Source organism: Nipponia nippon, unplaced genomic scaffold (assembly GCF_047370975.1).
Source record: "Nipponia nippon isolate SJK-2023a ecotype South Korea unplaced genomic scaffold, ASM4737097v1 scaffold_15, whole genome shotgun sequence".
NCBI classification, from domain to species: Eukaryota; Metazoa; Chordata; class Aves; order Pelecaniformes; family Threskiornithidae; genus Nipponia; species Nipponia nippon.
In genome coordinates this window covers 152,237-174,715 of record NW_028262331.1, presented here as the reverse complement: position 1 = coordinate 174,715, position 22,479 = coordinate 152,237, and the positions used below count along the sequence as shown (strand labels likewise).

At 57.6% G+C, this 22,479-nt stretch overlaps 3 protein-coding genes across 7 annotated transcripts; 1 reads left to right on the top strand and 2 right to left on the bottom strand.

Moving 5' to 3' along the window:
- Positions 1–2: 2 nt before the first annotated feature.
- On the top strand, positions 3–21,101 carry DNAJC30 (DnaJ heat shock protein family (Hsp40) member C30). 3 transcript variants are annotated; one of them, XM_087752316.1, is made up of 2 exons: positions 3–1,201; positions 20,809–21,101. In XM_087752316.1, the coding sequence occupies exon 1, from the start codon at positions 3–5 to the stop codon at positions 648–650; it is 648 nt and encodes a 215-aa protein (XP_087608442.1). In that variant the 3' UTR covers positions 651–1,201; positions 20,809–21,101. The 3 variants fall into 3 exon arrangements, with proteins under 3 accessions (XP_087608442.1, XP_087608441.1, XP_087608440.1); XM_087752315.1 differs by lacking the exon at positions 20,809–21,101 and adding an exon at positions 14,652–14,669; XM_087752314.1 differs by lacking the exon at positions 20,809–21,101 and adding an exon at positions 1,517–3,058.
- Positions 8,953–11,777, bottom strand: VPS37D (VPS37D subunit of ESCRT-I). 3 transcript variants are annotated; one of them, XM_087752310.1, is made up of 4 exons: positions 11,739–11,777; positions 10,300–10,471; positions 9,866–9,948; positions 8,953–9,682 (listed from the first exon to the last, which is right to left on the bottom strand). In XM_087752310.1, exons 1-4 carry the CDS (start codon positions 11,742–11,744, stop codon positions 9,194–9,196), a joined length of 750 nt encoding a protein of 249 aa, XP_087608436.1. In that variant the 5' UTR covers positions 11,745–11,777; the 3' UTR covers positions 8,953–9,193. The 3 variants fall into 3 exon arrangements, with proteins under 3 accessions (XP_087608436.1, XP_087608435.1, XP_087608437.1); XM_087752309.1 differs by lacking the exon at positions 11,739–11,777 and adding an exon at positions 11,323–11,509; XM_087752311.1 differs by lacking the exon at positions 11,739–11,777 and adding an exon at positions 10,679–11,109 and having other exon boundaries at positions 8,954–9,682.
- On the bottom strand, positions 15,011–21,275 carry LOC104012484 (fibrinogen-like protein 1-like protein). The gene is made up of 4 exons (XM_009464859.2): positions 21,116–21,275; positions 19,313–19,456; positions 17,166–17,228; positions 15,011–16,066 (listed from the first exon to the last, which is right to left on the bottom strand). The coding sequence occupies exons 1-4, from the start codon at positions 21,117–21,119 to the stop codon at positions 15,438–15,440; spliced, it is 840 nt and encodes a 279-aa protein (XP_009463134.1). The 5' UTR covers positions 21,120–21,275; the 3' UTR covers positions 15,011–15,437.
- Between the last annotated feature and the right edge of the window lie 1,204 nt (positions 21,276–22,479).

The window sequence follows — 22,479 nt, the reverse complement described above, 5'->3', positions numbered from 1 at the left end:
CGATGGAGCCGGCGGCGCTCGGCCGCCTGCGGCGCCTCCTGCCCGCCGCCCCGGGGGCCCCGCGGCCCGGCCTCGGCCTCGGCCTGGCGCCGTCCCGCGGCGGGCAGACGGGCGGCGGCGGAGCTCCGCGGCCGCGCCGCGACCTGTACGAAGTGTTGGGGGTCCCGGCTACGGCGACGGCGGCGCAGATCAAGACGGCCTACTACGAGCAGTCCTTCCGCTACCACCCCGACCGCAACGCCGGCAGCGCCGCCGCCGCCGCCCGCTTCGCCGCCGTTAGCGAGGCCTACCGGGTGCTGGGCAGCGCCGCCCTGCGCCGCAAGTACGACCGCGGCCTCCTCAGCGCCGAGGACGTGCGCGGGGCCCCCCAGCCCTCGGGCCGCCCGCCCGCCGCCGCCCCGCCGCCGCCGCCCCGCACCCCCACCGCCGCCCGCCGCGGGCCCGTCCCGCCGCCCTTCGACTTCGACGCCTTCTACCGGGCGCACTACGGGGAGCAGCTGGAGCGGGAGCGGCTGCTGCGGGCGCGGCGGGAGGAGCTGCGCCTCCGCCGGGAGGAGGCCGCGGCCCAGGGACGCTTCCGCCTCCTCTCCGACCTCTCGGTCGGGCTCATCTTCTTCCTGGGCTTCGCCATCCTCTACGGCCTCAAGTGACAGCGGGGCCACCGCGGGGCTGGGCAGCCACCGGGGCGCCCACCCAGCACCACTGCTGCGGCAGGACGGGGCGTCACTAGCGGGCATGGCAGCTGGCTGCGGGTGTCCCCGGCACCCGTACAGTTGTCAGGCACCGTGTGCGGGGTCTGCTCCTCAGGCTGTGATGGTTCCCCTCTGCCGGCGTGACCTTCAGACACGGGACGTGACCAGCAGGCACCACGCGTGGGCTCTGCTCCTCAGGCTGAGACGCATCCCGTCTGCCAGTGTGACCTTCAGAGACGGTGCACGACCTGCGGGCTCCGTCTGCGGGCTCTGCTCCGTGGGCTGTCCCCCTCTGCCTGCGTGACCTTCAGACACAGAGTGCAACTGGCCGGCACAGCATATCGCTGTGATGTGACCTCCGCAAGCGTGACCTGCAGACGGCGTGTGACCACTGGATACTGCCCGACGTGCCCCTGCCGCCAGCCTGACCTTGCAGACGTGGTGCAGGGGCTCGACAGGCTGCGGTGTGCCCCCCTGCCGATATGACCCGCAGACACAGTGCCTGACAGGTAAATGCGGTTCATGGGCTCTGCCTTGTGGACTGTGACATGTCCCCTCCGTTGTCACTGCTGTTTGACCTTGGTGGGAAACACATGCCTGTTCTAAGCCGCAGCAGAGATTAAATGGCTGTCAGTGGTGTCTGCGTGCCGTGTGTGTTCGTGGGGGGTGCTCTCACCGGTGCTGAGTTACGGCTCTCTGTCGTTTTCTCTTAATCTGAGACCTGCCACTTCTGTGCTGTCACACCTCGTGTTACTACATCTGTGGGGAATTTTAGGAGTGTTGGTCTCCAGACTGCATCATTGCCCTTGTCTGTCCCTGTTCAGGGCTTGCCTCGCTGCGCGGTGAGTACAGAAGTCTTGGCTTCAGCAGCCTGGAAGAATGAAACCTGTGGCGGCTCCTGTCCTGGTCAGCTTGCGACATCGCCCGGAGGTGCCACCCAAAACGCTTCCGTGTTCAGAACAGCCTGTCCAGTCTGGGGCTTGCCAGGGACTTTGCACAAGACCATCCTGCGCAGTCCTTTGTGGCTGGGAGTGGTACACTTCTGAGCACTGAGTGGCGTTACTTGTGTTTTACATGTGTCTAAGCATCGTTTGCACATAAGACTATTTGCCTATTTAAGTACTGAAGTGTTTTAAGAACTAAAGATTGTGTCTCTCAGAGCTTCTTTCTTTCCTTGGTTGAAGGTTTCGCCTGTGCTATGCTGGTACTAGACGGAGTGAGCGAAATGTCATGGTATTGAACTGAGTGTGCCCATGACTTCATCTGCGTTACTTTGCACTTTGCCCCCGCAGCTGGGCCTGGCTGGCAGCGGTCTGTGCAGGAGCCAAGCCCTCGCCTCTCACTGCAGCGACCCTGGGTTATGTTTTCTCCCAACACAAAAAATGTTAAAAGCAAATGTCCTGTGTTTTCCAGCTGCGGAGTTCTGTGATACTGAACTGAGCCTGAGGCAGTAGCGTGGCGGGGAGCGTAATGCATACTGATACAGGGTAGGTGCTGTACAGGAGAGCTTTCTGCCTTTTCTGGAAAGCATTGTACCACTTCCAGCTGCAGACTCTGGAGGCTGCCTCGTGTTTGGAGCAAATTCAGCCCAGGAGCAGAGAGAAGGCTTTCCAGGATCCCCTCTGGTTGTCAGTCCATCCCTCTGTGTGGGATTATAGTGCTGAAATGTCAGCATGTGAAGAGCAGGAGCCTGGTGTTCAAGGGCATTGGTTACAGAGTGAAAGTCTCCAGAGTTGTGGCTCTGGGTCACGTGCTGATGCATTTTCATGCTATAAACCAAGTCACTTGAAAGACCAAAGGCAGCTTCTCTGGCAGAGTTTGGCAGGAAATGTTCTCTTCCAGGCTGGAAAAGCTCGGGATGTCCATGGGAAGCAGTGGGTACTGAGGAGCACCTCTCTAGTTCCTGGTGTCGTGGCTCGCAGGTTCTTAAGGCAGCCCTGCCAAACACGAGGTGTCCTCTGGATTGATCTTTCTTAAATCTATGGAGTGCTGAGGCCTGGGGCTGCGGGTTGCTCCCGCAGGCAGGCTCCGTGCCCAGCCCTGAGCCAGCTTCCCGGCAGAGAGAGGGTCTGGTGCAGCGTGGAGCAGGAGGAACAGGCTAGTGGGTGTGCTGCCTGCATCGCTCTGGCCCCTGACACTGGGGCGGGGAAGAGCTGCTCCAGTAAGCCGGCTGGGCTGCCTCTCCTGCTCTGCGTCTGGTGCTTGTGTCTGAAGCTGGGGGATGAAGTACCCAGGCACCAAAACTGAGCTAATCCATGTGCCTTTCAGTGGGTGGTCTGGGCAGTTCAAATTACTGATTCTTCCTCTTCTTCCTGAGGTCTCTATGATGTATCTTGAACATTAAAGATATCCAGCCATAAACTGGAGATGAAATGACACATCTTTCTTTTGGTTGGGCTTGGGTGGTAAATATTCCTTGTACTTGCCTGAAAATGGAGGGTAGGGGACAGGCTGGTGTTTCACACAGTGACTGCAGCAGGTTGAGGAGGAGGGCGGGGAGGGGGGTCCTGGTTCCCCGAGGCCATGCTGGGACGGGCGGGCACGCTGCCTGCACTCAGTGGGGAGTGGGTAGGATGGCCTCCCTGGGCCACTCCTGCCTGCTGGAGACCCGTTCTGCGCTGCCTCTGACACACGGGGGCTGCTGCGCACTCGTGACGTACCCTCTGTGCTCACTGCGCTCACGCGCTGCAGGCAGCGGTTAGTTTTGCTGCTGAGTTTGGTCAGAGGAGGGGAAGCGTGGGACGCAGGGTATGGAGGGATGCTTTGGGGCATCCAGTCTGTCACTTTTGGGGTGGTACAATGTATGCTTCTCCCCAGTCTCACCTTCGCTCTGGTCAGGCCTGAATGCTCCTCTGCTCCAGGAAGGATTTCAGGAGCTTGGGCACGGAGTGGCTGGAGCTAGTCCAAATGCCCAGACTGACTGCCAGCTCCCAGCACAACAGGTTTCTGCCCTTCTGTCTTCTCGTGTCAATACTGTTGTCGCATTCTTGTCTTTCTCTGGTTGTTTCCTTGATGGAGAGGTGCCAGGAGCCACTGGATTTCTTGCGGCTTTCCTTTAGCCAGGTGAGCGCGGTCCTTGTGGGGTACCTGTGGCACAACTGTTGGGGGAAATACTGCAGGGCCTAACCGTGACAGCAGTGGTGTGACAGCAGGGGCTTGTGTGAGCTGTACAAGCTGTACAAACCCCCCAGCATCAGAAAGTCAAAGTGGCAAAGGAGAGGAAACAGGGCACAAGCGGGGCTGATAGGACGTGTGAGGCTTGCTGCACAGGGACCTGCTTTGTATTTAAACCCCATGTTCTGCCTCTCCTGCGGCAGTGGCTGAGCAGTACTGTTGTCGAGAGGTGATTATTCAGTGCTCCCATCAGTGGGATGCTGAGCAATCGGAGAGGGTTACAGAGCTGTCTTCACAGAGGGAGAAGCACCGGGCAGATCAGTGAGAGCCATGAGGAGTTTGCTTTCCCTCATACTTGCTGTGAGGGGGCATAGGCTTGCACCCTGCTCCAGCACCTTCCTCTGGCAGCTGGGTCTGAGCCGTGCAGCAGAGGGTGGTGCTCTGCAACTGCCTGTGGCCTTGGCTGTCTTCACGCCTCGGGGACAACAAGGACGGATCGTTGCGGGTCCTGAGCCACAGAGGGTTGTTTCTGTGGGAGACAGGGCCCATCTTCCTGCAGCCGTGGGTAGGGGTCACAGCAGGGAACAGCTTCTGCTCGCAGGTCTACTGCAGGCTTTGCCTCCTTTTGAGGATGTATCCAGTTACTGCAAAACAAATCTCAGTAAAATACTGCAGCCGCAGCTGTTGTACAGCCCCCTCCTGGCCCGTGCCCTCGGGGTGTCGAGGGTGGCAGTTTCAGCTGGGGAGCAGGTCACCACCAGTTGTTGGCATCCTGAGGCCTTTGCTGGGAAGAGTGTGATGTTCATGGTGGGGATTTCTTCCTTCTCACTCTCAAGTGCACTGGGGCCACTTTTATGCATTTTCTAGCACATCCTACCCCTGTCTTCATTGCTCTGCAGCTCCACATCACGTCTGGCTTTGTAGTAAGCGATGTGTTGTATGCATGCGGGATGCTGGTTCTTTGCTCTCTTACCTGACACCGATTTTTGCCAGCTCTTAGATTTGTGTCACTGAAAGGAGCTGCCCAAGGGTGAGTTGCTGGCAGGGCCTCAGCTATCACCCTGTGCCCACCCCTCCAGGCCTGTACTGGTCTGCCCTGCACCTTCACCCCAGGGTTTATTCTGTGAAGCTTCTTATTACTCATTCCCACCCTTGAATTACTAACAACGGACATCACACCATGCCACTGTAAAAGAGAAGCAGAACTAAAACTAACGGCCACTTGGTAATTAGATGCTCTTACAAACTCAGTAAATCAAACAAAAGCTCCAGGCAAGCTGAGACAAGCCGGGATGAAGCCTGACAGCCCCAGGGCCGAGGCCTTGCAAGCTCAGTGCAGACCCCAGTCCCCAGTCCCATCCCAGTCTGTTCTCGTGGGCTGACGTCCCCTTAACCGCAGGCTCGGAGCTGCTCACCTCGGCTGCTGAGCGGGGCAGCCTGGGGGCATGGGGTCTTGGTGCCTCATTAGGGCCTCTTCCCTCCACCTGGAGAAGCTGGGCTGCTCTTTGGGAAGGGAGGGGTTAAACCTGGCTCCTGGAAGGTCTTTGGGGTTGCCAGCTGGGCTGGGGGCATGAGGGGCAGAGGCAAGGAGCTGCAGGCTGGGCGAGCAGGGTCCTGAGCAGCACGGGAGGGGTGGCCATCGTGTCCCCCCCTCCGGAGGGCGAGGGGACAGCGCCGGGGACAGCCCCAGCCCTCACCTGCCCTGGGGTCTGCGGGCAGAGCTCTGCACCCTGGTCCTGCTGCTGCTGGGCCGGCGGTGGCTCTGCCCCCCAGGGAAGGGCCCCACGGTTGGCAGCACCCGTGGATGGGGGGGCGGCTCCCCCTCCCTTCAGCAGCATCCCCTGCGGCGACTCCTCTGTTAATAGAGTTAACTGTTAATAGAGTTGCCTCTGTTGACAGCCCTGCTGCCGGCGCGGTGCCTGCCGCGCAGGGGGGCCCAGCTGGGGCACCCCGGCACTGCGCCTCAACGGCTGGCCCCAGCCCGGGGTTTTACATCCCCCGTCGACCTGGGGTTGCGGCTCAAAGGGTCTCCTGGAGGCTGCCCGTCCTGGGGGCACCTCTTCTCTCCTAGGTGTCCTGTCCCTCCTGGGCTGGGGGCTGCTGCTTGCCAAGCCTGGCTTCTGAAAAGCCAGGCCTGGGGGGGCCGGGGAGGCCACAGAGCTGTCATGGCCGGCTCCCTGCCTGCCCCTCCTGGGTTTGGCTGCATGCCAGCTGGGAGAGGGGCTGAGCTGGCCCCGGGCTGCTACCTGGCCCAGTATAGAAATGAATGCAGCTGCACACCTGGTGGCAACGCTTCCTCCTCCTCGCCAGGGCGAGCGGGGACACGTTGACCCCCCTCACCGTGGCCCTGCGGGGCAGGCAGCGCTTGGTGCAGGCAGGGAGAACCACGGTGCAGGCAAGGAGGGGCACACAGGGATCACCCTCTGCTGCTGCCAGCTCCTGCCTCTCACCAATGTTCCCGTTTGTGCCCCGTGCAGGACTTTGTCCTCAGCCCAGGCCTGCCAGTGGAAGGGGCTAGAGCTGCTGGTCCGGTGAGGCGCTGACTGCGCACTCCGGGAGCAAAGAGGCAGACACCCACTGCTGCCACGTTCCCCAGAGGTGCGGGGTGCGCTAACGCTGCACGTACGCTCTTCACCGGGGCCACTGCAGCTGGGGAGTCCGGCCACCCGCCTGGGGCAGTACGTGCTCCAAATTGGACAGGACCAACTCCTGGGTTGGACGAACCTCCCCACGGCAGGGGCTCGCCTTGCTTGGCAGCTTCCCAGTGGTTAAAGGACCTTGGCTGAAGTGGGGTGGTGGCCAGACCAGCAGGACCACAGGGCTGCCAGGGCCTGCGCGCTGCTACCTGAGCTGGGCAGGCGTCCGGGGGTGCCGCAGGGCTCCTATGGACAGAAAGACAGCCAGGGCCACAGCAGCCCAGCTCACTTTGTTCTTTGGACCATTACTTTTAGCACTGTCAGCTCCAGTGGGACACACTCACCCTCCCCGGGCTGGAGAGAGGCAGCTGCTCACCTTGAGGGTTCACACTCACGGGGCCGCATTTGCCCTTGCCGTAAGGTGACTCAGTACCTGCGCGGGGCCAGGGAAATTTGTCCAGGAGCTGGTGACAGACCCGTTGCCTGGGACTGCCCGGCCCTGGGGAGCCGTGCAAGGCAGGCAGTGGCTGGGGAGACCCATTGGTTGTGCCTGGCTGGTTTTTGGGCGGCTTGGCTCCTCGTGCACCGTCGCATGTGCCTTAGGGCCAGCCCCAGTGCTGCGCCCGCTCCCATCTTGCAGGGCAGTGACACAGCTTGTCAGTATTGCCTTTGGCTGGCATTCAGCCCGTACAGGTGCCTGGCTCTGGGCTTCAGCATGCACCATATCCTCACGCCATCGTCTTGGGGTCCTTTCCTCCTAAGCCAAGTTAAGGTGGCCTTCATCTCCCAGGTGGGCATCCAGATCCCCAGGGAGAAGCCTTGTGCTTACCCACCACCACCTTTGTATGTGCGTGCTCAGAGCCCTCGTGGCTTGACACACACACATCACTTGGGCCCATGTCCCCATGCTGCACCCACAGCTCTGGTCATCTCACACAGCGTCCAGTGCAGCCCTCGGGGTAGCTTGGGCAACTGTCTGGGGGACGCCAGGACACTGGGTAGGACAGGGCTGCCTGTGCGTCGCAGCCTCCTCCAGACACAGCACAAATGGTCCCACACGGAGAGCTGGCCTCCCAAGTGCTCCTGCTCGGTCCCCTTATTCCCCTGGTTAGGTTAGCCCTGGGGGGCTGGGACGGGAACCCAACCAAGCTCTCGTGCCGTGGTTGCCAGCCTACTACGGTCCTTCCTCCTGGCATGTGGCAAGCCACAGAGCTTGACTGGCAATCAGGCGTGTCCTGGCAGCTTTCATTGACAGGCTGAGCCCAAACTGAGCCTGGTGGGACCCAGGAAAGCAGGAGGTGCTCTGTGAAATCCCAGATATTCCAGTGACTACCATCTCCTTGCCTGCCAATAAAGCCATGGCAGCTGGTCCCCAATTTATCCTAGCCTTAAACTTGTTTTAATTGGTTATACTGGATAAGTGGCCCCCAGTCCCACAAGTGAGGGCTGGAGTTTGGACTAAGGGTGGGGTACGCTCAGTGGTAGAGGGGGAGATCAGACACTGCAAGCCAGTGGTCCATATTTTGGGGTGCTTTGTAGCCAGAGCCAGGGCCCCTTGCTGCTTTGGATGATTTCTAAGCAGTCTGCATAACAGTGCCAAGCAGGGTGGGCAGGCAACTGGGAAAGAAGAAAAAAAAATGCCACAACCAGACAGGGGCTGAAAGCACGAGAAGAGCCTGAACCCAAATCTAAAAAGCTAGAAACAGCACAAGAGATACCCCAGAGCAGGGAGCAAGCACCCCAGGGGCTACATCTGGAGGAACCAGGGCTATCCCCCCCAGCCTTGTCTCACCATCCATTGCGTGAAATTAAGGAAAGCCATAGAGGAGCCTGGGACGAAACAGGGCGAGCTCAGGCCTCCCGCTGCCTTTGCCAGCGGTGGCTGAAGTCAGGGCTAGTGCAAGAGGGTGGATGGGGAATGGGCACTAAAAACACTGCAGGGCTGCGCCCAGGCTGATGAAAGCAGCTGCTGCGGAGCCGTGAGCGAGCCTGGCTGGCTGCGGGGTGTAACCCTTCACGGGGGCGAGGGCTTGGCTGCTGGCATGAGGTTACCAGAAGCCTTCACCACGTGTGGGGCCAAGCTGCTGGGAGATGGTCCCTGGCACCTGCCTGGGGGAAACTCACGCTCGCGGGGCTCTGCCCAGCCCGCGGGGGCTCTCGCCTTCCTCAGGGCGTTGGGCTGAGCCCAGTGCAGGTGCAGCACCCGGAGGCTCCCCAGGCTGGAGGACCCTCCTTGACTGCCAGTCACCTCCAAGCCTGGCAAGTGTCCCCCCTGCCTGTCCATCTCCCTGCCTGTCCCATCCCTCTGTTCATAGCCAGAGCCAAGGGGTAAGACACAGCATGGAAAAAAGCCTTTATTTAGAAAGCACATGGTGCCCAGTGCTCCTGGGCCATCTTCCCTGCCATCTCCCACCCGACTGAGCCCACTGACATCCCTACAAACCACCGGCCCCCACCTCCTGTCACTGTTCCTGTTGCTGTGGATGCAGAGACTCCCCCCCCCCCCCCCCCAGCAGCTCCCCAAGTGCAGGACCCACTGCCTGGCCACGGCCCCTTCCCCACCCTGCCCGCAGCCAAGCACCTCCATCCCCCTGTGAGCACCCACCCCAGCCTGCCCCACAGACACCGCTGCGCCGGCAGCTGCGCCTACACCACGCACCCGCCCCCACGTGCTCCCCAGCCAGGGTGTTCCTCCGCAGCCCCCGTGGAGGCACAGGGCCCGGAGCGCGGCCATCCCCCGTCCCTGCCCTGCTACCGGTGCGGAGGCTCCTGCTTCTGGTGTTGCGGCCGCTGCTGCCTGCGGAGGGGCTGGGGGCTGAGCAGGGGAATGTGTCCGATGAGGCGCAGGGGCGAGCCCAGGCTGGGGATTTTGGAGCAGGGAGATGCTGGCTGGTGTCCCAGGGCTGGGAGATGGTGTCTGGGAGGCGCGGCCGGCATGGCAAAGGGCACTACAGCCTCCGAGGGGATGAGACAGGCGGGCACAAAGCCATAGGAGAGACTGAAGGCTTTGGGGGCTGCTCCACTCCGCAAGGGGGCAAGGCGGGCTCGTGCGGGGCTAGCCAGGGCACCTGGGCGCCCCGCGGGGCCTGCAGGGTCCCTGCCCACCCGCTCCTTCTGCAGCAGCTCCTGCAGTTTCTCCAGCTGCGTCCGGCAGATGTGGGAGCGTGTGCGGCTCTGGCAGAAGGACTCCAGAAAGGAATCGAGGGGCAGGTCCCGGGCCAGGAACTGCTCTATCTGTGCCTGTGGGATGGGCAGTGGGACAGCATCAAGCCAAGAGAGCTGTGGGACCACGGAGGGAGCCCAGCTGGCTGAGCCCCACCGCCCCCAGGCCTCTTCTCCAGGGCCTGGCACAGGGGAGGGCATGGAGAGGAGTCAGGGCCAGGCGAGGAAGGGGCAGCAGCACGGGGATCTCGCTTGACTCACCTCCGACTCTGCCTCAGAGGCGTTGAGCTTGGCTTGCAGCTGGCCCAGGGCGCTCTGCGGGCTCCAATTCTCCAGGTATGCCTCTGTGTCGGGAGGGGACAGGGCTGCCAACAAACCTCCCCCCGGATGCCCCCACTGCTGGGGCTGCGATCTTTCCCATCCCCAAGCATCAACTCCCTCCCCTTGAACTGAAACAGCCCCAAACATCCCTGGAGCCACCTGCAGACCGAGGCCTGCATCCCACTGCGGCATCGGTCCCGGCCGAGGGCTGGCTGTGTCGCAGGCAGCATCACCCCCCACTGCTCCTGATCATGGCTGGGCTGTTTCCCCGGGGCAGGTTCGAGGGTGCTGAGCCCACCCGAGCCCTCGTATTACTGCAGGTTGCTCTGGCCGTGCCGGGCTCTGCCTGGTCCCGTTGGCTGCGCCCCACTCACCCAGGCGCTGCTGCTTGTCCCAACATGCCTCTCGTATCTCCCGCAGCTCCTGGTACTTGATGGCTAGGGAAGCCTTCCCGTCCTCCAGCCGTGGGCGCAGGGACAGGTTCACCCTGGCCAGGGTGCAGTTTGAAGCCAAACACATCTCCCGCTCCAGCTGCAGACTCTGAAACTGTGGGAACGGGAACGGTGTCAGCACTGGGAGAAATGGGCAGAACCAGTCAGAGCTGGCAGCCTGCTGGGACGGGTCCGTCTCCATCCAGGGGGGAACCTCTCCTCCCGCACTGTCCCCATCCCTCTGCTCCGCCTGGAAGGGCGGTGCGTCCCGGGGGGATGAAACGGCTGGACCCCGGGCTATCCAAGGCACAGGGTGGCTTACCCAGAATGTGGTAAACCTCCCAGCTGGCTAGGCAGCCCCCTGTGCAGAGGAGAGGGCTCAAGGACGTCAGGAGAGCGAACACGCACCCCCTCTCGCTGCGCACACACCTTCCGCCCACGCGAGCGGAGTGGAGCGTGGGGCCGGGCTGCGCTTTGGGAGGCCCAAGGGAAAGATGCTGAAATCAGGCTGCGAGGATTTCAAAATAACCCGGCCCTGTTCCCGCAGAGGAGGGCCGGGAGCCGCCGGAGCCAGGGAGCGAAGCCAGATGTGCAGGGCAGGGCGAGGGGCCGGGGCCTCCCAGCCTCCCCCGAACCTCGGGGCGGTGAGAGCAGCGGCCCGGGCCCCGCTCGGGGTTTGGTGGCCCGAGGCTACCTGCCAGCGCTGGCTGCGGGAAGCCCGAGCAGCCCCGGGGCAGCCGCCGCCCGGGACGCCCCAGCCCAGCCGGGGGGGAACGCACCGAGCGGCCGCGCCGGGGGGCGGCGGGGGACGCCCGGCCCCGCAGCGCCCGGTGCCGGGCTGCGGGCGGCTCCACCCCCGCACCGGGAAAGCCCCGCCGGGGGGGGGGGGGAGCCCCGCACGGCTCCGCTCGGCTCCGCCGGCTGCGGGACGCGACCCCCCGGGCCCCCCCCCGCCCCGGCCCGTACCTTCCTGCTGAGGCGGGCGGCGCGCTGCAGCCGGGGCTCGTCCTGCAGCAGGGCGCGGAGCTGCGCGGTGCTGAGCGCCCCGAAGCGGCGCGGGGAGCCGGGCGGCGCCGGGGCCCGGGACATGGGGCAGGGGCCGGGGGCCGGGGACAGGGGACAGGGGCCGGGACCCCCCCGCCGCCGCCGCCGGGAGCCGCGCCCGCCCCCGCCGCGCCCCGCCGGTCTTAAAGGGGCCGCAGCGCAGCACAAGGCGCTCCGGTTCTGCACCGCGCCGCCCCCGGCTGCGGGGGGAACGGGCACCGCACCCCGCCGAGTGCGTCCTGCCCCCCGCTCTGGGCGTCCTGCCTCCACCTGGCTGTGCGTACCCTGCTCCCCGCTGCCTGCATCCCGCACTGCACCCCGCTGCGTGCATCCCGCACCTCCATGCCTGCATCCCGCACTGCTCCCCGCTGTGTGCATCCCGCACCTCCATGCGTGCATCCCGCACTGCACCCCGCTGCGTGCATCCCGCACTGCACCCTGCTGTGTGCGTCCTGCACCTCCACGCGTGCATCCCACACTGCACCCCACTGCGTGCATCCCGCACGTCCATGCGTGTCCTGCACTGCACCCCGCTGCGTGCATCCCGCACGTCCACGTGTGCATCCTGCACTGCACCCTGCTGCGTGCATCCCGCACCTCCATGCATGCATCCTGCACTGCACCCCGCTGCGTGCATCCTGCACTGCACCCTGCTGTGTGCATCCTGCACCTCCATGCATGCATCCCGCACTGCACCCCGCTGCGTGCATCCTGCACCTCCATTCATGTCCTGCACTGCACCCCGCTGCGTGCATCCTGCACCTCCATTCATGTCCTGCACTGCACCCCACTGCGTGCATCCCGCACCTCCATGCGTGCATCCTGCACCTCCATGTGTGTCCTGCACTGCACCCCACTGCGTGCATCCCGCACCTCCATGTGTGCATCCCGCACTGCACCCCGCTGCGTGCATCCTGTGCTGCACTGTGTGTGCTGCATACTGCACCACGCTGCATGCGTCCTGCTTGTCACTGCACTGGCCTCATCCTGTACTTCACGGCGCTGCACTTGTGCATCCTGTGGACACCCTGGCACTGCTGCAGCCATCGGCTCAGGACAGGGAGCGCTGAGGCGCCCTGTCCCTGCCGGCCCTGTGCAGGCCCCCTTCGTCCCTTGGGAAGGGAGAGGTGGGAACGCTGGCCCGCTCGCGATGGGGAACTGCTCGCCGCAGGGTGTTGTGGTGTTTGCAGGGATTTGGAGACCTAAAAGAAAAATTCAGGGAGCAGAAACCTGCCTGAGGGCTCTCAGCTCCGCTTCGGGACATCTCTGTGCGGGAAACGCTCCTCGTACCTTTTGCTCTGTTCTTACTCTTTAAGTAAAAGATGCGGTGGAGAAGCTGGGGGAAAGTAGCAAACCAGGAGCTGACGGGAGGTGGGGATTGCTTCCCGGGGAAGTTTTACCTCAGTGAAAAACCGCAGCTACAGGCAGAGCCCTGCACCGCTGCTGGGGCGGGGACTGCTCTGTCCTGGCCAGGACATTTCCATGGAGCAAATATCTGGTGGGAGACGGCATTTAATGTCCACTGCGTGACTTCTGGTGTCACCTCAGACCAACGCTGGCTGCTGGAGCTGAGCGAAGGGGAGCTGCCAGGGAGCTGCTGGGGGCTGGAGGTCACTGCTTTGGGTGGCCAAGAGCCCAGCAGGATTTAGGAAGCATTTGGATGGGTGGCTTGGAGTAAGGAGCTGTGCGGAGCTGGTGCTGTTGTAGGAGAGATGAGAACCTGTCTGTACACTGGGACGTGCTGTGGTAGAGGGACAAGAGGGCAATGCAGAGACACCCGCTCGCTGAGCCCATCCTCCTGGGCCGGTGGGTGCCAGCCCTGTTGTACTGTGAGGGTATTTTAGGATGCTCTCCTGCATCTCCTGGCCTGTGTCTCTCCACCGCCTTTGGAGAGCCCTAGCAGAAGACAGCACTGCTGGGACGAGAACCGTTTGCTCCTTAGTCTAGAAGTGCAACTGCAACTCCAATTTTGCCCATTGCTTGGAAACCCCAGAGGCCCAGGAGCAGCAGCAGTGTCATTTCACAGTCTGCCCAGTGCCACCTGATGCATGGAGCCTGCTGGCTTTGGAAGCCATATCCGCTCTGGGGGCACTTTGGGGTGGGGGCACCTTCCTGACAGCCATCCTCCACCTGCCCCTGCCATCTCGTGCCCCTGGGGCGGGAGAGCCTCTCTTCCAGCCAAAGCCAAGTCCATCAGGGAGCTGCCCTGTGTCCCCCCTCGCTCTGCTGTGGTGCCCATTGCAAGGCCGGCATGGCCGTTGCTCAGGGTGAACGTCCCTCTCTGTCTCAGAGGATAACTGGTGTCAGGAGAGGCACTTCTGGGATTTCCAGTCCAACCTCTGCATGGCAGAGTTGATCCCAAAACCAGACCAGGCTGCAGAGGGCTGTATCTCATTGAATTTGGGGTGCCAAATTCACCACCAAGGCTGAAGATGCTCCCATCTCTGGAGCGGGTCATCTGGCACTGCAGAGTCCCCGAAGGGACACCTTCCGAGGCCAAGTGGGGACTCCAGCCAGAGCAAGAGCCTCTGGCATGGGCTGTACTCAGAGGTGCCACCAGTCCTCTGTGCTCAGTGCTTGGTGCTGGAGGCTCTCAGGAGAGAAGCAGCCTGCTTCACCCGAGAGCTGCTTTCAGCAGCTCTGAGCTCTCTCTTTCCTCAGACGTCCCCCAGGTGCGGGTGCCCCCATGCTCTGCAGTGCTGAGGGCAGGTCTCTGGAGCGGTGTAAGGTATTTTCTGGCTCAGAGATGCTCCACTGCTCACTTCTTTCAGTATTTTCTAATTTCTGAAAGCTTTCTAGATGGCTCCCAGTGGGCACTGGGCTCTGCAGCTGGCAGGCGAGGGCTGGATTTTCCCTTAGCCGTTGGTCCTGGAAGTGGAACTCACTGCTGTTGCTGTGCTGCCCCAAGACAAAGCCAGAAATGGTTTGTGAAGGTGAAAGTGCTTCTCAAACAGTCTGTCCTGGCAGTGCCCCAGTGTTGTGGGCTGGAGGAGCTGTAGGGGCCTCGTCCTGCAGCCTCCCAGCATCAGCTCTGTCTGCACCTTTCCTGGCAAAGGTTCATCTAAATTGGTCTCAGAAACCTGGCTATGGGGAGCCCATTCCTGTCATGAGCTCTTCCCTCATTAAGAGGGTGTCCTAATTCGGGTGATGCCTAACATCTAACCTACTTCTCTCTTGCTCCCATTTAAGTTCATTGCTTCTCAGTCACAGCAGACAGATCTACTGATGCCTTTGAAATCATGTTTCCGCAGGATCAAAGCATGACTGTGCAGACAGACAGGTAGCGACAAACCCTGACAGAGGCGGCCTCCCAGCAGGAGCGGGACCTTGGCACCAGGACGTTGCCACAGCTTTTGACCCTGGACTGTGAACGTGGCGATGATGTGGGAAGAGTTCTCCCATGTGACAGGTCCCTTCTGAACTCTTCTGTGCAGATCACGGGGCCTTTGTCTCTGTGCAACTAGAGTTAATTTTCTCACATTCATTCCTGTGAGAACTACTCAAGGCTTTTCCCCTCCATAAGCCCCAAGACTCCCGCCCTAGCACCTGCCATGGGATTTCTTCGGGGAGCACATCAGAGAGAACAGACATTCATTAATGGAGAATGAGCTCAAGGAAGCAAATTTATTGGGATGCTTTACCAGGCACTGCAGAGAGGCACAGAGTATATGGAAATTTGTGGCATGGAGCTTTTTTTCTTGCTGTGAGTTCTGGAGACAGCTAAGAAACCCTGATGAAGTCACTCCAGGGCTGAGTGTCTGCCTCCCGCAGGGAAGGTACATGTGGAATCCACAAATTTCACAAGTGATTTTTTTTATTCTTGATTATGAACGTAATAACAAGGAATCATTGGCAAGCACAGGGGAAAAGAGCTGAGCAGAGGGGGAGCCTGCACTCGGAGAGGGGAAATGGAAAGTGGCATTTCACTAAAACCCTGCTACCCTTGGGCTCCCCTCTCTGCTCCAGAAAGGCTCAAGCTCTTTGGCCATGCAGAGCCTCGGCAGAGTGTCCAGTGTGGACAGGAGAGGGAAGAAGCATTAACAATATGAGGCTGGTTTGATGAGGATGAGGGAGGATTTGCAGTTCCCTTTGCACAGGTTGCCCCATGTCATGCCGCCCTTGAAATTCAGTCGTACAGAATAACAGGCCGAGTACCACCACCCGCCCTCATAGCTGTAGGCACAGTTCTTACTGTAAGTGTCCTGATCCCGATCCTTTGTGGAGAACTTCATGTTGTCATGCATGGTGTTGGGATTGTCTGAGGTCATGGCATCCCCCGCCGTCCCTGTGTAGGAGCCCAGCCTCAGCCGGTAGCCATGGGACTCATCTTCCACGCTGAAGAGGTTGTAGTCTGCGAAATTGGTGTTGTCGCTGGAGTCCTGGATGATAAACCTGACCTGGTAGACCTTCTGCTTGGCGATCTGATGGATGTACTCAGTGCCCAGCCAGTACTCGCTGCGCACGCTCCCAAAGCCGTACTTGTAGGTGCTCCAGGACTCGGCCCAGGTGACTGGTGTGTCTTTCTGGTTCCTCTGGATGACCGTCCAGCCCCCGTTTGTCGTATTCATTTCACAGTACACCACGAGGTGGTGGAGCCCTTTTGGCTGGATGATGTAGACACCGCTGCGGCTGCCAGGAGGGATCTCGCTGCAGTCCTTGGGCCAACCTGCGGCAGGAAAGAGATGGTTATTAAATCCCACACAATGAGACACTGAAAGCACCTGATATTTCTTTTGTGCCTATATCCTATTGCACACACATTCTTGGTCTTGTGTTCCTGCCATGTACTGACAGGAGTAAATCAAAGTCTTGAAATGATCAATGTAAGAGTTGGGCTTCGTATCTTCCCAAGACGGGATTCAAACTGATGGGGACACATTGCCAAAATGTCTTGGCCTGGTGAGACCAAGCCAGACATTGCCTTCACCCAGCACACAGTGCACCCTAGCCCAGGCTGGATTCAGTCTTGCAGCGCTGTGGTGATTTGCCTGTAGCATGCAGGTGATGTATCACCACACAGACAAATGCAAATCTGAATTATAAAGCCATTTGCTGTTACAGCATGGAGGCTTTAGAGCTTTATAGTAATCTCAGGAACCCTGGAGAGAGTGTGATCAAGACATCCATATTGCTAATAATTAAATCGGCCCTTGTGATCTCAATAGGGCAAATCCGTCGGTTTTCTCTGGGCTTACCCGAGTAGCTCTTTAGAGACTTCCTGACTTGTGTGATTTGATTATGATCTTTCCATGCTCCAAAGTGTCAGCCCCTTATACAACAAACAGCTGAATGCACCTACACACTTCTGGGAAGGGACTTGCTCTGCTCCTAGGACCTCTGCTACTGGTTATTCCTACCCAGATAGGATCTATCTTGCGGTCCTATGGGCTAATGTTGACTCAGTCAGTTCAGTAACACAGTCAGTCCCTGTCATTCACATCAACTGTATAGTGAAAACAGGAAAATAACCAATCACCACTTCCCAAAGGCCAATAATGAATCATCACTTTCCAGTTTGGATCTTTAGGTGGAAAATTCCCCATGCTAAAGATCCTCATCAACTGCTGAGTCCAGGACATGGCTGGTCATAGAGTCCCCCTGAGGTTATGAGCTGTGGCACCTCCACAACCTATCAGAAAATCAACATTTTTCCTGGCAGGAGCCAGTGCACATGTAGGACATGGGCTAAGGTGCCTGAGAGCTCTTCATGAGTCCAGGAATTGTGAAACCTTATGAGCAGATGTACTCCTTGAGAAGAGACTTACCATGGCCCGCCAGTGGGTGGGGGGCAATGTCTCTGACCTGTCGAACATGTTCGTCACCGTTATCTGAATTAACAAGAACAGAGGAGACAGGAGTGAGGGCTGAGAATAGACATGTCAAATGCCTGCTGGGAGAGCACAGTCTTCTCCAGGTGATATTCCTGTTTCTCTGTTGTTGCTCCTAATTCCAGAGGGACTTTGCCATTTCATGTATCAGCCAGTTGGTAGTTCGGGGGAGTTTACGTGGTGGCAGATGCTTCTTTGGTGAGAAGGATTTGGGCACAGAGTGTGGGGGAAAGACCCCGAATGGTGGTGGCAACACTGGAAAGATGGTTGTTAAAGTGCAGTAGAAGCAGTTAGGAAGGGACTCAGGAAGAAGAGGGATTACAAGGGGAAGAAACGTGAGAGCAGGCACAGGAAAACTGGTGCAGATATCAGGATCTGGGAGAGGGGCTCTGCTCAGCTGGGTCAGAACGGAACTTGAAGGGTGTTGCTGGAAGAGAAGATGGTTTAGAGTGAGTTAATGCAATTCTTTTGCAAGGACATCTTCTGTGTATCCACTGATGGCTACAAAACAGAAGAATGAATCACAGGCTTACGGAATCACAAAAGCCATTCCTGTCCCCTCTCTGAAACAGATGCCTAACCCTGCAGCCGCTGCTCCCTGACATCCTCAAATACCTGCTCCCTGCTTTCACTCTCAGCTGGTGCTTTCCTATCCCCTCCCTTATGAAGTGTTTAACTTAAGCCTCTTGCACTGTGTATAAGCCCATTCCTTCTCTTACTACACCCAGAGGACACTTTTTCCTGCAGACAGACTGTAATACTGCTATTAATTCCTCCTCCATGGTCTTCTGATTTTGGGGCTAAACCATTCAGCTCTTCAGCCTTCCCTCACACAGTCTGCCTGCCAGATTTTTGACCCCTTTCCTTTTGACTCTCTCCAAATGTGTCTCAAAGCCCACCAGTGAACATGGTGGTTAGCCTGAGCCTGTGTGGAGTGGGAAACACTCACGTAACGTGGTCTAGAGGACTTTCCTACCATGGTATTTACTTTTACCACAGCCATATGAAGCTGTTCACTCACGTTTGTTTTGTAAGTGACAGTCTGCCCCTGCTCCTTTCTGCCTTCACTTCCCATCCATTTGGAAGCACTCCTCCACAAGTCAAGACTTTCGAATGTTAGCCTGTCTTCTCTGGCATGCCCATACTTACCCATCTTGCATTCATGCTGCTCTTGTTTTCAGAGCACCCTACCAGTGGTCTGGGTGAGAGATGAGCGTGAGGCCCAGAGCACGTCCCCTTTCTCTACTCAGACTTGCAGTTCTTGGTGAAGCCCAAGCTCTTGTCTCAGTCACAGGTGCTCCCTGTGTTGGCAGTTTTCTGACAGCTGACCTTTGCAGTGAAGGCTGATGTGAAACCAGCGTCAAACACTTGGACCTTGAGCTCTTCTGCCAAGAACTCTTCCTCCTCCCTTGGAAGGGAACCAGCTCTTTCTGTCATGTCATGTCCCACCCACAGCCCCCAGTTTTATTCCAGGAGCATTTCTTGGAGGCTTCCTCATTGCTCCAATATACCCTGGTATTTGTAGGCTACTCTGTGACATCGTCTGGCCGATTGCTCTGTGTCAGTGCCACTGCTTAGACTCTTTGTATTAACTTCACTTAGTTCCTCTTTGTATGCACTTCACTCTTGAATTCAGTTCTCCACTGACCTTATGATTTCCAGAGGCGGCTACTGTTTTTCATGTCCTCAAAACACACTGTGATTGTTTGCCTTAACATCTTTAACACTGCTTCTCCAAGGAAGAGCCCATGGCCAACAACACTCTTGGCTTGGTCTTGCTGCCAATGAGACCGAACCTCTCCCTTCTCCTGGGATCCTGTGAACTCTGGGATTTGGACTATGGGACTCACTTATGGGCAGAAGAACTTCATGCCAGACAGGAGAGGAGACAGGCAGCAAGCAGAGGAGGACTCTGAGATGATTCAGTAAGACAGCCTACGTTGCATTGGCATTGCCCACACATAGAGCACTATTTAGTCCTCCCTCCCTGTTACAGGCGTGTGCTTAGGCTGCTGAGGAGGTCTGGGTAGGATCTGACTGAACGTGACCTCGTTTGCCTCTCCCTATTGTAGTGGTATACTTACCGAGCTGGGTGGACTCTGGGGGAACATTCATAATTTCATCCAGCGTGCCATTGAGGAGATGCAAGTTTCTTATGTCAAAGGCAGGAAGAGATGCTGCCGGGGCCAGCAGGCAGGTGAAAAGCAGGAGACAAAGGCGCTGGGTAGCTGAAATGAGAAGAGATTAGAAAAAGAAGAGATCGATCATAACTCTTCCATTAGAGAGCCATGAATCCCGTTTGACTCCTTTACTTGCAGAGTAAAATAGGAAAATAAAATTCTTTACATGTAGAGCTCCCTCTTGGAGCCATAAGCCCCAATTCACTCATTTAGATGAGCTGTCCTATGCTCGTTGGCAGGAGTCATTAGCGGTGGCACCTGCTGTTAGTGGTTTTTGAGACAGAAGAAGTGTGAAAACCTTGTCCAAACCCAAAGTGACGGTAATCAGAAATCCCTGTAAAAAACAAGTCTTGGAGCTGGAGATAACAAGCAGGATGAGCATGGAGGGAGGAATCCCCTTTCCTCCCAGCTCCCATCACGCTCCCGTGACACACTCACCTGGTGTAAGCTGGAACTACCCCTCCTTCCAGTCCAGGTTTGTGGGCAGTGAGAACCCAGATCTCTGGGTGGGAACAAGCCCCAGGCAGGGCTGTGTGTATTTCTCTGCTCTGCATGAAAGTAGCATGACTGAGAAGGGCAGCACAAACTTTTGGGAATTCCTGCCTGGCTGGTCCAAATTATGTCCTTTCTATGGTTATATGACTACTTCAAAATTTCCATATGCAGCCAGCTTCTCCGGTTTCTTCTTGTTCAGAGCAGCTAGGGAAACCAGCACACTTTTTGCAATACTAAATCTAAATAAAATAATAAAAAGTTTATCACGATTCCTAGAGAATGGGAGACACCTGCCCATGGGGAAATCTGTTCATGATATGATAGAGGTAGCTCACCCTGGCAGATCACCAATGTGATCCCTCCGCTGTTTGAAACGCAGCAGAGCCAAACTTATTGCACTGCCCTGGGATACCCGGCTTTGGCACCGTTCCCTGGGATGACTGAGAAGGAAAACAATGATGCTGGCCCGGAACCGCTGTGTGCGATTGCAGCCACCCTAGAGGCAAGCACCCCTTTCTGCGAATGCTCAGAGCTGCCCCAGCCATTTGTGCTGGTTGCAGTTTTACAGCAAAGGTCTTTTAAACACACCTCAGTCCAACCGATTTGCTTCTCAATTCCTACATAACATTTAGTGTCTTGATACACTTGTGTTTAGGGCACGTTTAAAGACATCTCTTCTTTAGGACACCAGAGAATCAGTGCTCCCTCCACTGCTGGCTTATTCCCCCATGAATGGTCATGAAAGGTCTGGGTAGGAAGGAGACGCAGGGGAGAGGATCAGCCTCTCCTGGGTGTCCTTCTGGGGACAGTGGTGTGCTTCTGAGCATCTAAGCTCCAGATCTTGATACCTGTTCAATATTGCTCCTTAAGCAAGAATATCTAAAAAAATCCATTTTCTATTCTAGGGTATTTAATACTTTCCTTGGAGAACTGAAAATTACAAAGAATGTTTGCTAAACATGAGGCTTGTAAAATGGGCTACCTGGCACTCCAGAGCTGCACTGATACAGCCTGAAAAGAAGAGAACACGCAGACTCCTGCTCTGGTTCCCAGCCCAGGGCACAGCGAGCCCAGACAGTGTAGTGGACTTAGCGCTGGGATGGCCAGGGTGTGGGGACAAGGGAGCCCTGCAGAAGACAAAGTGCCGGGATGCCCTGTGACCCGCAGCCACACGCAGCGGTGCCGTCCCGTCCCGTCCCATCCCACACTCACCCATGCCGTCTCTGCGGGAACCCTGCGGAGCGGGAAGCTGAACAGGTTTGGCCTGGCTGGAGGGGTGTCCAGCCCGAAAGTTATATGGCTCAGCAGGTGAGTGGGTGGAGGCACGAGACCCAAAACACAGCCCTTGTCTTCTGGTTGGCAGCAGGACTAGTGGTTTACGGCTTATTTGCTCTTCATCATTAAGTGATATGTCTTCAGACAATGAAGGCTGTGTCTCACAAAGGTGAAGAGCTTTCTTCAGAGGCAAAGCAAATAATTTGGTGCCAATAAGCAAATGCGTTAAAACAACTGCGATTTGCAGTGCCTGGCTGCCCCCCTGCCCTGGCAGGGTTTCCCCAGGGAACGGCATCCTCTGGGAACCTCCACACATTTCAACTCGTAGGTAAATACCCAGATGACATTCCCCCTCCTGGATGGAAATCAAACATTAGGCGTAAATCACTCTCTCCAGAGCAGGCATTGATCCCAACAGCCACTGGGGACCCCATCAGACACTTCAGGGAAGAGGTACTCCAGTGTTCCTGGCAAATTGTGCACCGAACTTCAGAAAGTGCCACTCCAGTTGCCTTCTGACGTGCCACCACCACACTGCCTCTTGTGCAACGTGCACTGTGGACGCCCCTGGCACCACAGCCCTTGCAGCAGTCACAAGGGAGTTTTGGGAATCGTGACGTGACACTGATGTAAAATAGTCTCACTTCAAGCCCCTCTCTGATACTAGGAGTGCTTACGCCATGGATTTCTTACAGAAAATTTCAGACCATCCTTTTCCTAGGGATCAATACCCACAGTATTCTGAGTTATGAGGACTCCGGTACTCCAGCATCGACCTTGTTCTGCACAGCACTGATACCTGCGAATATAGATAGAAGCTATCAATTTAAGTAGTTAGAATCATTATACAACAGATGTAACCAAACAAAAGCAAATCTTGGTGAATAGTTAAGACGCTTGTAAGGTAAGAAGCTCCTGAATACTCCCCTTTAGACAGCTAGGCCTTGGGAGAGCAGATGTGAAGAACCATGAGGATAAGAAAGTTGCAAGATGACCATTAGACCAGAACAAACCGACCTTGAAGGTCATAGTATACGTGATCCCAGAACTGAGTTTGCGCAGAAGTAAAGGTCAGTCAGCGAACACAGTGAAGAAGACTACGAGCCTTCATCTGAAGACCCCCAAAGACCACCTGAAGACCACCACGGAAGATGATTGCACATGTGGATCAGACATTTACATATGTTTATAAGTTCTAGGAAATCTCATGTTTATGTAGATGAATTCTTGGAAATCCTATGAATATGTATATTTTCATAGTATATAATTACTGAAAGTTTATCAAGCCATCGGAGCACTTA

Bases quoted from the DNA above. Each gene is read 5' to 3' on its own strand.
- DNAJC30 (XM_087752316.1), top strand. From the start codon at position 3: ATGGAGCCGGCGGCGCTCGGCCGCCTGCGGCGCCTCCTGCCCGCCGCC.
- VPS37D (XM_087752309.1), bottom strand. From the start codon at position 11,445: ATGTCCCGGGCCCCGGCGCCGCCCGGCTCCCCGCGCCGCTTCGGGGCG. The intron at 9,949-10,299 runs GTGAGTGGGGCG...CTCCCGACACAG, and splicing joins GGACAAGCAGCAGCGCCTGG to AGGCATACCTGGAGAATTGG. The intron at 9,683-9,865 runs GTGAGTCAAGCG...CCCATCCCACAG, and splicing joins CCTCTGAGGCAGAGTCGGAG to GCACAGATAGAGCAGTTCCT.
- LOC104012484 (XM_009464859.2), bottom strand. The intron at 17,229-19,312 runs GTAAGTATACCA...TTGTTAATTCAG, and splicing joins CCCAGAGTCCACCCAGCTCG to ATAACGGTGACGAACATGTT. The intron at 16,067-17,165 runs GTAAGTCTCTTC...TTCCTGCCGCAG, and splicing joins CCACCCACTGGCGGGCCATG to GTTGGCCCAAGGACTGCAGC.